The sequence below is a fragment of the Phyllopteryx taeniolatus genome, chromosome 11 (assembly GCF_024500385.1).
Source record: "Phyllopteryx taeniolatus isolate TA_2022b chromosome 11, UOR_Ptae_1.2, whole genome shotgun sequence".
Lineage (NCBI taxonomy): Eukaryota > Metazoa > Chordata > Actinopteri > Syngnathiformes > Syngnathidae > Phyllopteryx > Phyllopteryx taeniolatus.
In genome coordinates, this window is record NC_084512.1 from 20,167,846 (window position 1) to 20,180,715 (window position 12,870).

Genomic DNA, 12,870 nt, shown 5'->3' on the forward strand with positions numbered 1-12,870 from the left:
TTGTGATTTGGGAAGTTCAAAGGGTTTCCTTTGCGGCGTCTCACCAGAGCTTAGACAACTTCAAACGCATATGTTTGCTCTTATGTGAACTGCTGGACGGAAGGAGGCCCAAGTGCTTTTATGCGCCCGTGTCAAGAGCATAAGCGTGGCCGGGCTAACGGGATGTAGCGTAGCTGTGTGACCACTGTGTGGCGGCGGCTTTGACTAACACCTGCGATGTTTGGTTTGTTGTTCAAAGACACATTAATATACATTTAGCCTCATACACATTGTACTTTGTACTTCTAACTAAATAGATTGCCGATACATAATGGACATATATTTTGTCCAGTTTAGAACAAAAGACTTCATCCCAGTTAGGACAAGTGGGTCCAGTCGAGTTTAGGACAACAGAGTGCAGTTCCGAGCAACAGACTGCAATCCAATTTATTTTATTGATTTGGTTGTTCATACGCGGCACAGTGGGTGACTGATTAGCACATCTGCCTCACAGTTCTGAGGACTTGGGTTCAAATCTGACCTCGCCTGTGTGGAGTTTGCGTGTTCACCCGGTGCCTGCGTGGGTCATATTGTACTGAGCAGACAGACCATATCCCCCATGTCGCCAAGTTCAATTTGCTGTTCTATGGTTATTGTTACGCTTTTCCTTGGCATCGCAAATTGTCCAGTGGTATTTATTTTTAGTTGAGTTTGGTGTGGAAGAACACACCCATCAAGGGAAAAATCCAAAACAGTTTTTCTGGTCCTTTCCATGATAACTGGTAGCCGTTATGCTTTCAGCTGCATGCCATTTACGTTAGCATCTGCGCACTAAAGTTAGTCTGTGTAAGCAACTGACGTCTAATTGACTGTAATATAAGCAGACAGACTCTTTCCTATTGTCTTCAAGTTCCATTTCCTGTTCTATGGTTATTGTTACACTTCCATAACCATGGGGGGAAAAAAACTATTAGCAAGCTTCTCTGGTCATTTACATGCTAGTTCCTACCCACTATGCTTTTATTTACATGCTAATTATCAATTTCCTGTTCTGTGGTATGTGTTACAATTATCTTTCCCTCTTTTGTTGCAGTACTTTTGTCTCCGTCACGCAGTCTACTGAAACATGGTTGCAGCATTTGCCATTTGTTGCGCATTGACAATGATGTAGCATTTTCACCTGGCTTCCATTAAACGTAAGTTATGTAGTTGCTTTTAATGGTGCCTTGAAGCCACCAAGCCAATAAACCTTCCAAAACTGATGCTCTTCTTTCCATAGCAGCTGTTAATCTGCAGAGGCGGAAGTAAGTCACATATGTGCAAAGTCTCAAGTCTTAACCTTCAAATCCCGAGTTACTTTAGCAAAAATCACGTGTACACACTAGCTTTCAAGCAAGTCGAGTTAAGTCATTACTTGGGTTAAGCAAGTCATGAGTCAAGTCATACAGTCTTGCTCAGTCAAAACTTATTTAGAGTCGCACGAGACACTTTGCACTCAGCGTTTGTACTTGTGTTAGTTAGGCATACTAACACATTCACAATCACAAATCTTTAATTGTCCCAAACCAGTCTTTGTATTGTCAATTAGTTTCTTGTCTTCTCAATTAAACGCATAAAGCATAAACATAAAGATTTATTCATGTTTGACCAGCGACTCTTATTAACGCTTTCTATACTCTTAAATACTTTTTAAACTGTTAAACGTAAGATGTAATGCACAGTTGTACTGTACACTATGTACATTTTATTCCTTGTAATGTGTTTTATTGAATTTTTTTTTTTTTTTTAGCTTTAATGTTTTAGACTAGAAAGCATTTATCTAACCACAACATTTTTTTACAGCATACACTCAAAATCCTGCGATATGGCATATTTGTTTATTTATTATTACACTATGTATCTTGAAAATAAATATTTTAAAATGTAATGGGCAAGGCTTGTCAAGGCATGGAGTTCAAGTCTAAGTCAAGCCGAGTCGCATGAATACCAAGTCGAAGTCAAATTGAGTCTCCGTCAAGTCTTAAATAATAAATAGATTTTAGCCAAGCAAGTCCCATGTCCTCAAGTTGGCAAATGAAGTCTGACTCCTATCTCAGCTTATTTGTCCATCTGTCTCATTCATTCTATATGTCCTTTTCTCCACGCTGTGGGAAAACGTGTGGGGTGTATCAAACGCGAGCTCCTCTGTGATTCACACGCAACTTGCTCCCGCAGACGGAATAAATACAGAATAAGTTAATGCCGACGCTGCTGTGACTCACCCACCGTGCGTTTTCTTATCATAGACTCTGCTTAGCCGTCATTTCCACACAAAAAACAACATCGTATGTGGACTTGACTCACATGTGTCACATTCGCTTCCTATAATTTGTGGTCCCTATTGTTCCCATCTTGCCCTTTTATTGCAATCCCCTGCTTGTGTCTTTGGGTGAAAGGCGCGTGCACCCTGGCTTAAATAGCTGCAGTGAGTCACGGCTCTCTGTTTACCACAAGTTGTGGCAGTTTGCTGACTGGTCACGGCGATAATGTCGGAAAGACCTTCACACCTGAGTGCTGTCACGTTGCCGATAAACTGATGCATTTTCCACTATATTTGTCCATCTGTCTACTGGGGCTTGTTGTGGGCGTACATCACTACATTGTTTGCATTTTTTAAAATGTAGCCTCCACGCAGGAGCTAATGGGTTCATTTGTGTCAATTTATCGTTCCTGACTTCAGCTCGCTGTCCACAAGTGTGTTTTGATTTATGGAGGTGGGGATCTTATTTTATTTATTTATTTATTTATTTTTGTCGAGGGGTACCAGTGATAGCTCGACTGTCCGCCTGTCCATTCAACTGTGTATCCATCCATCCATCCATCCATCTGTCAATCCATCATGTAGTGGAAAGCGTCATGGCTAATGACTAGTTTAAAAATGACCATGAAAATAACTCCTCTGCCTTCAAATGGCAAGTAGTTTAACTATTTTAGTTGTCTTTAGCGATATTATGCAGTGGTTGATTTCTTTTCCATTTCTGTTTTATAGATTTATAATTAGACTCCATTCTTATTGTTATTATTTTCGATTTCCCCCTAAAAAAAAACAAAAACAAAAAAAAAACTATAATTGTTTAGAATGGGAAGTACAACGCGCGTGTGTGTGTTGCCATAGAGACGACAACTACTACTCATGTCAGGCGTCTGTTTGTGTTTGCACATGTCAAACACTACGGGCTACCTGGTTTATGCACACACACAACACAGACAGCGTGTACAAGTATCACGTTTGCTTTTCACACCGCAGTGTTGACCAGACAAACGCCACAATGTCCCGGCAGAGGTGGCGGTCTCTTACCTATGATGGTCACAGGTTTGATCCCCACTGCTGTGTAAGAATGATATTCAGTACACCGCTAACTCTGTGAGTTCGTCAAAATACAAGCTGTGGAATTTGGGTGAATTGGCTGCTTCAAAACAAAACGAACGGTTTAATGGTGAATCCTTGAAATGATCATCAAACTTTGACACCTTACTCTGCTCACATTGGAATGAATTAACTACTTGACAATTTATCGTCGCCCATCTGTCTCAAATACCTGCTGCCAGTTGGGGCTCCATTGGGCCCTGGAATATGCACAAAAAGAGCTGCTTCAAACCAAAATGGCAGACTTCATGATCAATTTCGGTCATGGGTCCTTGAGACCTTTTCGTGCATCCTGTTACGACAGACGTGTCCACCCAATTTTGTGTTCATTTGTGAAACTGGTAAATGTTTTCCTCACTGTACCAGGATGGCTACTAAATTCTTTACATACTGTACATTTTCAACAGTATAGACCCGCTTTCGAAAATTGGTGAGTCGTGTAAACCTAGACAAGTGTCTATTTATGACTAGTTCCCACTGATTGTTTTTATTGTCTCTGCTTACTTTGAATCTTCTATTTATTTGCTCGAAGGGACACAAAAGTACTTATTATTATTCCTTTATGTGAGAAAAGTGTGTCGGTAGAGTGGCAGCTGCATGATGATGTGGTTTGGCTGCAGCCTTCCCAGCAGTATGAGATGATTTCACCAGCGTGGAGGGATAAATATAACCTTTCTCCGCGTGTCTGCTTCTACGGTGCTAGCCACCATGCTCCTCGGTTTGTAACACTGTCATTATTTACCTACACAACGTTTTTATTTTGCATTATTATTATTTTTTAACCACCCATCTGTTTCCACGCAAGTTCAGGAGTACAGAAATTCTTTGTCAGCGAGTCTTTTCGGTGCAACCAGTCATCTCGGCGGCTAACGTTTTAGCTTCGCTCGCTGGTTGCAGGGGTGCTGTGGGGAAAGGAGTTATTGTTCTTCTGTGGGAGTTTGAGTGGGATGAGCATAGTGGAGCCCCCCCCCCAAACACATGAAAAGTCATAATGACAAAGTCAGAGCTTAAAAAATGAACCGCTTGTAAATGTATCACAGATGACTGAATTGGGATCATCATAGAATACATAAAACTTTTTGGGAATTGTAAAAACAAAACAAAACAAACAAAAAAACCAAAAGGTTGTTTAGCAGCTTGGTTGGTAAGACAAACCAAACCAAAACAGAGCTATACACAAATAGTAAAACTAAATACATACTATTACACAAATATGAAAATGTATTTTTGTATTTTTATTTTTTAATTTTTTTTTTAACGAAAACAACATATTTCATCATATAATGGGTGGATGCATTTATTTTGTCAACTCCAGAGTACATAGGGTAAGGTGTTTATTAGGTGGAAGGCCTGTATTTATACAAATGTATTTTATAATCATTAAACAATATTCTATGTGATTTATAATTTCTCCCACAAAAAAGATATGTATATTTACCTGTAAAATACGCATGTATTATTATAACATGATTTACTCAAACTGAACAATGTAAAATGATATTAAATTATACAATATGATTTATGTTGTGATTATTGAATTAACTACAAAATGATTTAAAATAGTATAATATATAAGACATAGTTTCACATGATTAAGTGCACAACTGCAGAGCGTACTGTGTTTAATATTGGAAAGGAATTTATTGGGGTGGGCTTTATATGTACAAAAGCATTTTCATAATAAAGTAATATTAAACATCATATGTGGCTTACACAAATAAATGATAGTATATATTAACATATGCCATGCATTATAGCATCATTATTTAGGGTACACAACTCAAATATTTAAAACAATAAATATCAAAATATACCATATGTATTATAACACAATTATTTAATTAATTCAAATAAATTATTTGAAATAATATATTTAAAACACAAAATATAATGTGTATTCTAATATGACTATTCACTCAACTGAAGAGAGTACCACAAAATCAAATGGGGTTACAGTGTATATTGGGGGGAGGGAACTATAACATATAATTAGTCAATATTATATTACGGCCTAAATTACTTACTTAAATTCCACTGTACACGTTACAGCTTTACAGATGCCACATCTATTCTGTAATTGGGTATGCTCCATAATCGCTTGCAATGCTCTCATTAAATGTCTCCTTAGTTAAAAAAAAAAATAAAAATTTTAAATCCCACCTGAAGTGCATTCTGTTGCATTTCCCCCCCCCCCCCCCCCCCCCACCTGCAGACCAAGCTCCCCGTGCTGCTGCTGGGCCGCTCGTCGGACCTGAGGCCGGGCGAGTTCGTGGTGGCCATCGGGAGCCCCTTCTCCCTGCAGAACACCGTCACCACGGGAATCGTCAGCACCACCCAGAGGGGAGGCAGGGAGCTGGGCCTGAGCAACTCCGACATGGACTACATCCAGACAGACGCCATTATCAATGTACGTAGTCTGTGCATTATCAACTTTTATACATAGTGAGACCCCAAAAATATTTACATACATTTTTTTTTTTCTTGACAGTATGGCAATTCCGGTGGACCTTTGGTCAATCTGGTAAGATTTTTTATTATTATTATTATTTTTTAAAGACTGCAAGTATGGAAAACCGTTTGAGGATTTATCGTAGTCGACATTGCATTGACCGATCCAAACCATTCGGACTTCGAGTCTCATGGCCTAGATTTAAATGATTCAATTCATTCCATAACATTTCGGTTCAGTGTGAGCTCTTCAGCATTCAAACGTAATTTCTACACAAATTTCATTCTCTACTTTTGATTGTGTTTGACACGTTTAGATCATGAAACATGCTCCACGTCAAATTGACCCAGGAACATTAAGTGCCTTTCCTGCAAAACGAACGTTAACAACAGGAGCCTTTTAATCATACTTTTAGGACGGTGAGGTGGTCGGAATCAACACGTTAAAGGTGACCGCCGGCATTTCTTTCGCCATTCCCTCGGACAAGATCCAGCAGTTCCTGGCGGAGTCCTATGACAGACAGTCCAGAGGTGAGTTGAAGTTCCCTTTTGGTGGCTGACACTTTATGAACAATGGTGTGCGTGTGTGTGTTTTTAATTTTTTTTTAAACAGCTCCTTGGTTTATTAATAACATACCTATGACATGCTTTATGTACGCATAAAGTATGCCATCTATTTGAAGGAGGACTGACTTTACCCATGGGATTAAAAAAAAAAAAAAAAGGATCTACCTAATCTATCTTAATCCCTCTATGGGTGTGGCGTAAGAATCTTCCCCCAGCCTTGTTTCCAAGTCATGGGCGGAGAATCTCGGTCTGGGGGCGCTATTATGTTAAATTCGCCGGATTGTGACATCTTAATTTGCTCATAGAAAGATTTTCAGAAACAGGCAACTAACAAACTGGTTACTTGGTTGTTTAATTTCACACTTGAATGGGCGGGCAGGCACTCTAGAGACCTAACTATTTGTATACAGGCTATTAAAAAGTACATTTTCCGTGATATGTCCTCATTAACATGAACAAATACAGTGAGTTTGGCGAGTCCCGTAGTGTTGTAAAATTTAACAACTTGCGTCAAGATAAGAAAAACAACTAAGGAGATTGGTGGAGAACTGTCCAAGGGGTTTATTAAAACCCGGAAGGAAAGTGGTTAACCAGAATCTTCCAGTGAGGAATATGGTTGGGGGGCGGGAGGCGGGGGCTGTGTTTAGTAGTGACTGTTAAATTATTTCCACAAGCATGTTGTGAAGAGAACTGGTGGGATTACGATTTAACAGCTGTGTTGTCTTTAGGAAACCACTTGTCATCAGTGAAGCGAATCGGAGGGGGGGGGGGGGGGGGGGGGGGAAGGTGGCAGTTAAATGTTGATGATTGTGTTTGGCCCTGCTCTAAAGTGATGGGTGCATCGGATCATTTTAGTGATGCCAAATGCCAGGTTTAGTGCCAACTGTACAATGATCCTTCAGGTTGTAGTTTTATGCTCTGGACTGGTTTCAAAAAAATCCAGTCAGATTCTTCAGATTATGTGAAGGCCAAAAATATGAGGTCAGCAGGATATACTAAATTTTCCAATATGCCAGCATAATGGCATGATGAGAATCTCTGGAAAATAATTTACGCAGTGTACCAATTCTCCCTTCATCAATAGGAATGCTTGTCCAAAAGAAATCACCGTAAGCGTGGACAGAAATAAAATGCTCTATAAACGTCGGCATGCAAGTGCATACATAACTCGACCTCCGAAAAGGTTTAAGTGAAGCATGAGCAAAAGGGAAAAAAAAAATTGTGATGCGCCATATTTTTAATGATTTTTATGATTCGATCATGATTCAGATTCAAATACCCATTATCAATCCAACGATTAATCAGTGCAAATTTTACTCTTATTGTTAGACTACTAAATACTAAATAATGAATTAGAATGCTCATCATTGCAAATACCCGGAGAAAAACCCACTCAGGAAGGCCCGAACTGAGATCTGAACTGTTCTGCAAAGTTCAAAATCCTTTTGACTAACTAACCAATAAACAACCAGCAATCGAAACAATACCTCTCACCTTCTTGCTTGGTGGAGGTAATAAGACGAGTTGATAGGCGGCAGCCCGTCGACTGTAATACGAGCAGCCTGAAGCTGACGTCGTTGTGTTCACGCCCTTCTGCAGGTACGGCAGCTGCCAAAAAGAAATACATCGGCGTGAGGATGATGACTCTCACTTCAGCGTACGTTACGCTCGCCTATACATCATACATTACCTGCATGATTGATGACTCTATTTTCTGCATAGTTCCTTTTTTATTCAATACATCTGTTTTCCTTTTTTTACGCATGTCTACAGAATGGCCAAAGAGCTGAAGAGCCGACATCGAGACTTCCCTGACATCACCTCTGGCGCTTACGTCATGGAAGTCATTGCGAAGACGCCAGCTGCAGTGTAAGTGATAGTTTTCACACATGCCTCCTGAAGGAATCAACACATTTTGGAGTAAAGAATTCACAGAGCACTCATTGAAGTACTTATGCATGCAAAGTGACGTCAAGAGAGTTATGGGGGTACTTTAAATTGCAGTAAAATGAAAGCGACGGGGGCTGTCTTATTCTGTGCGTATGTTAGCAGGCTCCTTCCTGGTTCGACTGGACCGTATTGTGTTTTATTATTATTTAATTGTGACTTGAATGCCAAAAGTTTACATTTTCAGGCCATGGATGGATGAAAAGATTCGATAGATAAGATATATAGATCGATAGATTGATAGAGACGTACATACATCCAATTTATTCCCATGGGGAAATTCTGTCATACCTTCCATTAGCTCACATACCCATAAAAAGACACTGGATGGATTGGATAGATGTATAGATGGACAGATAGACACTGTATGTTAGTTTGTGCGAAGTGGGATTTTAAAAACAGTGTTGTCTGTTTTTTTGTAAACGGTGGCTAAATACCGGAGCTTCTGTTATGGCTTGAAACAGGCTAATGTGGGTCTTTGCTGATTGGCCAGATCATGTGACTCACTTAAGCAACCAAATATGGTTCTGAGCTCGATAAAAACTCAAAACCCATGGCTCCCACCCACAACAAACCACGGGTGTGAGCCCTCCCCTCTCGCCATGGCTGCCCCCGCCATTCCAGCAGATGGGGGTGGGGAGGGGGAGGAGGGGGTTCGACAGACGCTGAGATCAGCCGATTCCTCCAAAGCCTTATGCAGGAGGGCTCCTCTCCACGCTGCGGTTTGCCCGTCTCTGCCCTACCAGGCCCCATTAGTGTCTATTATCCACGCTATTATGCACAATAACATATCTGTGGTGCACTTTGATGCATTAAAAGAGGAGTGCGTGGGCTCACTGTAGAGAACCTTCTATTAGTCTGATGGGCTACAGAACAGGGTTGCAATAGCCTTGGAGGAGCCACTAGTCAAGTCTCAAAATAACACTTAATGATATATAACATAATAACATAACTAAAGTAATGTATACCTACATAACGGCTCTAATTTGGATAAGTGAATTTAAAACAACCACTGTATTGCACAAAGATTACATCCCTACAGCTTATGCACACTTAACTCTCAGAATAGAATGGAAAAGAACAAAATAGAGAAGCCTTTATTTTATTGTTGTTGCATAGTGGACAATGAAATGCCTTGCTTCAGAAATAAATGTAGTCAATTAACTCAGTTTTAATGTCATAGAAACCCATTTAAATGTGCTACGATATGACAGTGTTGTGACGTAATATGAAATCCACCAAAGCTTCTAGTACACGTTTTAGAAATAAATTGCACAGATAAATGGTCATAAAGTAATTAAAAATAAACTTCATAAATAAAGGACAATAAATCCGACTGGGAACAACCTTATTTATGTATATATATATTTATTCAACCTCTATTTCACCAGGTAAGGCAATTGAGAATACTTTCTCATTTACAATGCCAACTTGACAGCAGGGCAAAACAAAAGTGCAAATAACACTGAAAAAAAGAGGCTCTTCATTTCCGGTTGCACATGATTAAAATGTGGTCATTATCCCCATCTTTCTTTTATAAAACTCAGGATATGATATATGTTAGGTTAACACATTTGAATCATGTGCAACCGATGTACGTGTTCAAATTAAGTCAATTCAAAGAACTTTTTTTTGTGATACAAAAAAGAACTGTACTGTGTGATGTACACAAACCATAAAATAAAACGTAAAAACATTGATGTTGAACGCTATTAAGAGATGAGAGAGAGGAGCACAATACAAATTATCATAAAATTAAAAGAAACCAATATAAACTCTACAATCAATACAGAGTTGTGGTTGATGTGTATAAGATGATAATAAAAATACACAATCAAAGAATGATTTAATTTCAAGATTTGTTTATTTAAAGATTAAAATAGTTATCAAATTAAAAGATCAACAAACTTGGATTTTCCCCTTTATACATAATACAGAGTCAAATATAATTTCTTTTACTATACGATTCAGTAAAACCATTAAGTTTTAATCGAAACCAGTATGGTAAACACATTTTAAATTTTAGCTGACGGTCATTGCCCATCCAAGATAATGAGATTGATAATGTCCATCGTGGACAATCCACAGCATCTACTGCACAGCACTGTCTCCAGGCCATCTATCCATCCATCCATCCATCGCCAAGAAATGTGAAAAACGTCCGCGGAGCCACACTGACGGCCAGTTTCCTTCTCTGTCTTCCAGCGGCGGCCTCAAAGAACACGACGTGATCATCTCCATCAACGGCAAGCGGATCTCCACGGCCAATGACGTCAGCGCCGCCGTCAAAAAGGACAAAAGCCTCAAAGTGGTGGTGCGCCGCGGAAACGAGGACGCCATCCTCACCATCGTTCCCGTGGAGATCGACCCTTGACCGTCACTCCAGTTACAAATGTAGCCAGGTTTTACTCATCACCAGTGGACTACCTGGTGGTAGTGGGGGGTGGGGGGGGGTGGGGGTGGGGGATCCTATGGACACGCCATCCTCCTGTGAGTTGCCAGGTTCTGGAACATTCTGGCGATATGCCTTGAAAATGAGCGACTGTACGGATTGCTGTAAAAAGCCATGCTGTACTTCCTGTGTGTGTGTGTGTGTGCGTGCGTGCGTGCGTGTTGTGTGGGTTGTTTGGTTTTCATTTTTCTACTCTTTTTGGGTCACCACCAACAAATGAGAAGCTATTGTTGTCTGTCGACTCTCTTTTTAATATTATTGCTCAGTCAGGCCTTCCTCTGCACTTTTGTAGCTATTTAGAGACTCACTGAGCACATCTACAGTAATGTGTATAATTATTGTGTTCTAACCTTTTTTTATTGAAAAAAAAAAAGTACTGTAGAATATTTTGTTGATTACGTGACGTTTGATGGAAATAAATGGTTTCGCCTTTGGTTTTTGAAGCAGTTTGCTTTCAATTGAATTCACATGTCAAATGTCATGAATTAAAGTAAAATAAACTACTGTCTAATATAAAATCTTTTTTTTATTATTTTAAAAAATGACTAAAAATAGTATACAAATATATAAATACTAAAAATTGAACAATTTATGGAAGAATAATGCACAAAACCCAAAACAACCAAAATAAGATGACATAAATTTCCCAGAACAACTATTATTTATTGTTATATAATATTATTATTACAAATAAATCAAATTAAAAGAAATACAAATAAAATCTACCCATAACAACCACAATTATAACTAATACAATTTAATTTAATTAAAAGTAAAGAAAATATACCCAGAACAACCAAATATTGTTTTCAATAAAATCTCATCAGCACAACCTAAATAATTATAATTTAATTGTATTCAATACAAATCAAATCTTCCCATAACAAGCTCAGTAATGACTACAAAATAAAATATCATTTAAATTGAGGAAATAAAATTTACTCAGAAGGAAAAAAAATTCATAATAAAATTAAATAAAAGTTATAAATAAATAAAAATAAAACCACCGAACATGCCAAATATTTATTTTAATGTAATTAAATAAAATAAATACAAATAAAATGACTTTCACCCAAAACAACCTCAGTAATAACTTCAACTTCAAATTCAATAAAATAAATCACATTTTGCCAGAACAACCAAAATAATCATTATAGTGTAATAAAATAAAATAATAATAAAGAAATAAAATATAATCTACCCAGAACCACCTAAATTAAATTAAAAATAAAGAAATAAAATTAAATCTACTCAGAATAACCTAAAAATTATTCTAATAAAATAAAATAAATCCGAATTTCCCCATAGTTTGATTGTGCAGAAATTAAACCCATCACAATATGGCCTGAACTGACATACAGGTCTACATGGACCCACCAAATTCTTATTTTGTCAATCATGTTATTATATGTAATAATATATAATAATTTATATATATAATTATATTATTTGATGAAAAACATTATTTGAGTGTTTGCCACTGCCTTCGCATTCGATTTGGATATTGCACAGCCATGGTTTCAATGAAACTTTCCGCCCTTTGTATGGTCTTGCTTTGCTCCTCGCCTCGGTGTACATGTTGGTCGAGGGGCTCTGCAACAAAAGAGTCAAACCAAAGCTCCCTCCACCCAATTCAACGTTTTTTCGCTGACCGCACACATTTGGATGACCTTCCGATCACTGTATTCCTTTCCGTCCACAAGGAAAAATACTTCATAGATGTTTTAAGTGGCCCATAGGCATGTGTCATTAGCTTTAGTATTTAAGATATTTGCGGTTTGAAACTGGAAGGCAACAGCAAGAAGATGATTTGGTGCGTTTGCTGCCATTACATGGTTTACAGATGTAACTGCATCCAAATAATAATAATAATAATAATTATTATTATTATTATTACATAAGAACACAAAGTATGGAAAGCCATTCCAATTTATGGTGCATGTACTAGTACACTCTTTGTCCAGTATGACAATTCAGTATACTAGTAAAGTAACTAAGGTGCACTAGTAGAAGAACTGTCTTACTAGTAATGTTTTTCGACTGGTAGTACCACTTTTGTCCTACTATTACC

The 12,870-nt window shown here is 38.2% G+C and overlaps 1 protein-coding gene across 1 annotated transcript in view; it reads left to right on the forward strand.

Annotated features, from left to right (window-relative positions):
* LOC133485359 (serine protease HTRA1A-like) overlaps positions 1–11,233 on the forward strand; it is a 28,077-nt gene extending 16,844 nt beyond the window's left edge. Inside the window, exons 4-9 of the mRNA XM_061788924.1 lie at positions 5,598–5,792; positions 5,874–5,906; positions 6,250–6,364; positions 8,000–8,057; positions 8,174–8,269; positions 10,553–11,233. Of these exons, the coding sequence (XP_061644908.1) occupies positions 5,598–5,792; positions 5,874–5,906; positions 6,250–6,364; positions 8,000–8,057; positions 8,174–8,269; positions 10,553–10,721 (666 nt within the window). The 3' untranslated portion in view covers positions 10,722–11,233. The remainder of the gene's footprint in view (positions 1–5,597; positions 5,793–5,873; positions 5,907–6,249; positions 6,365–7,999; positions 8,058–8,173; positions 8,270–10,552) is intronic.
* The last annotated feature ends 1,637 nt before the right edge of the window (positions 11,234–12,870 follow it).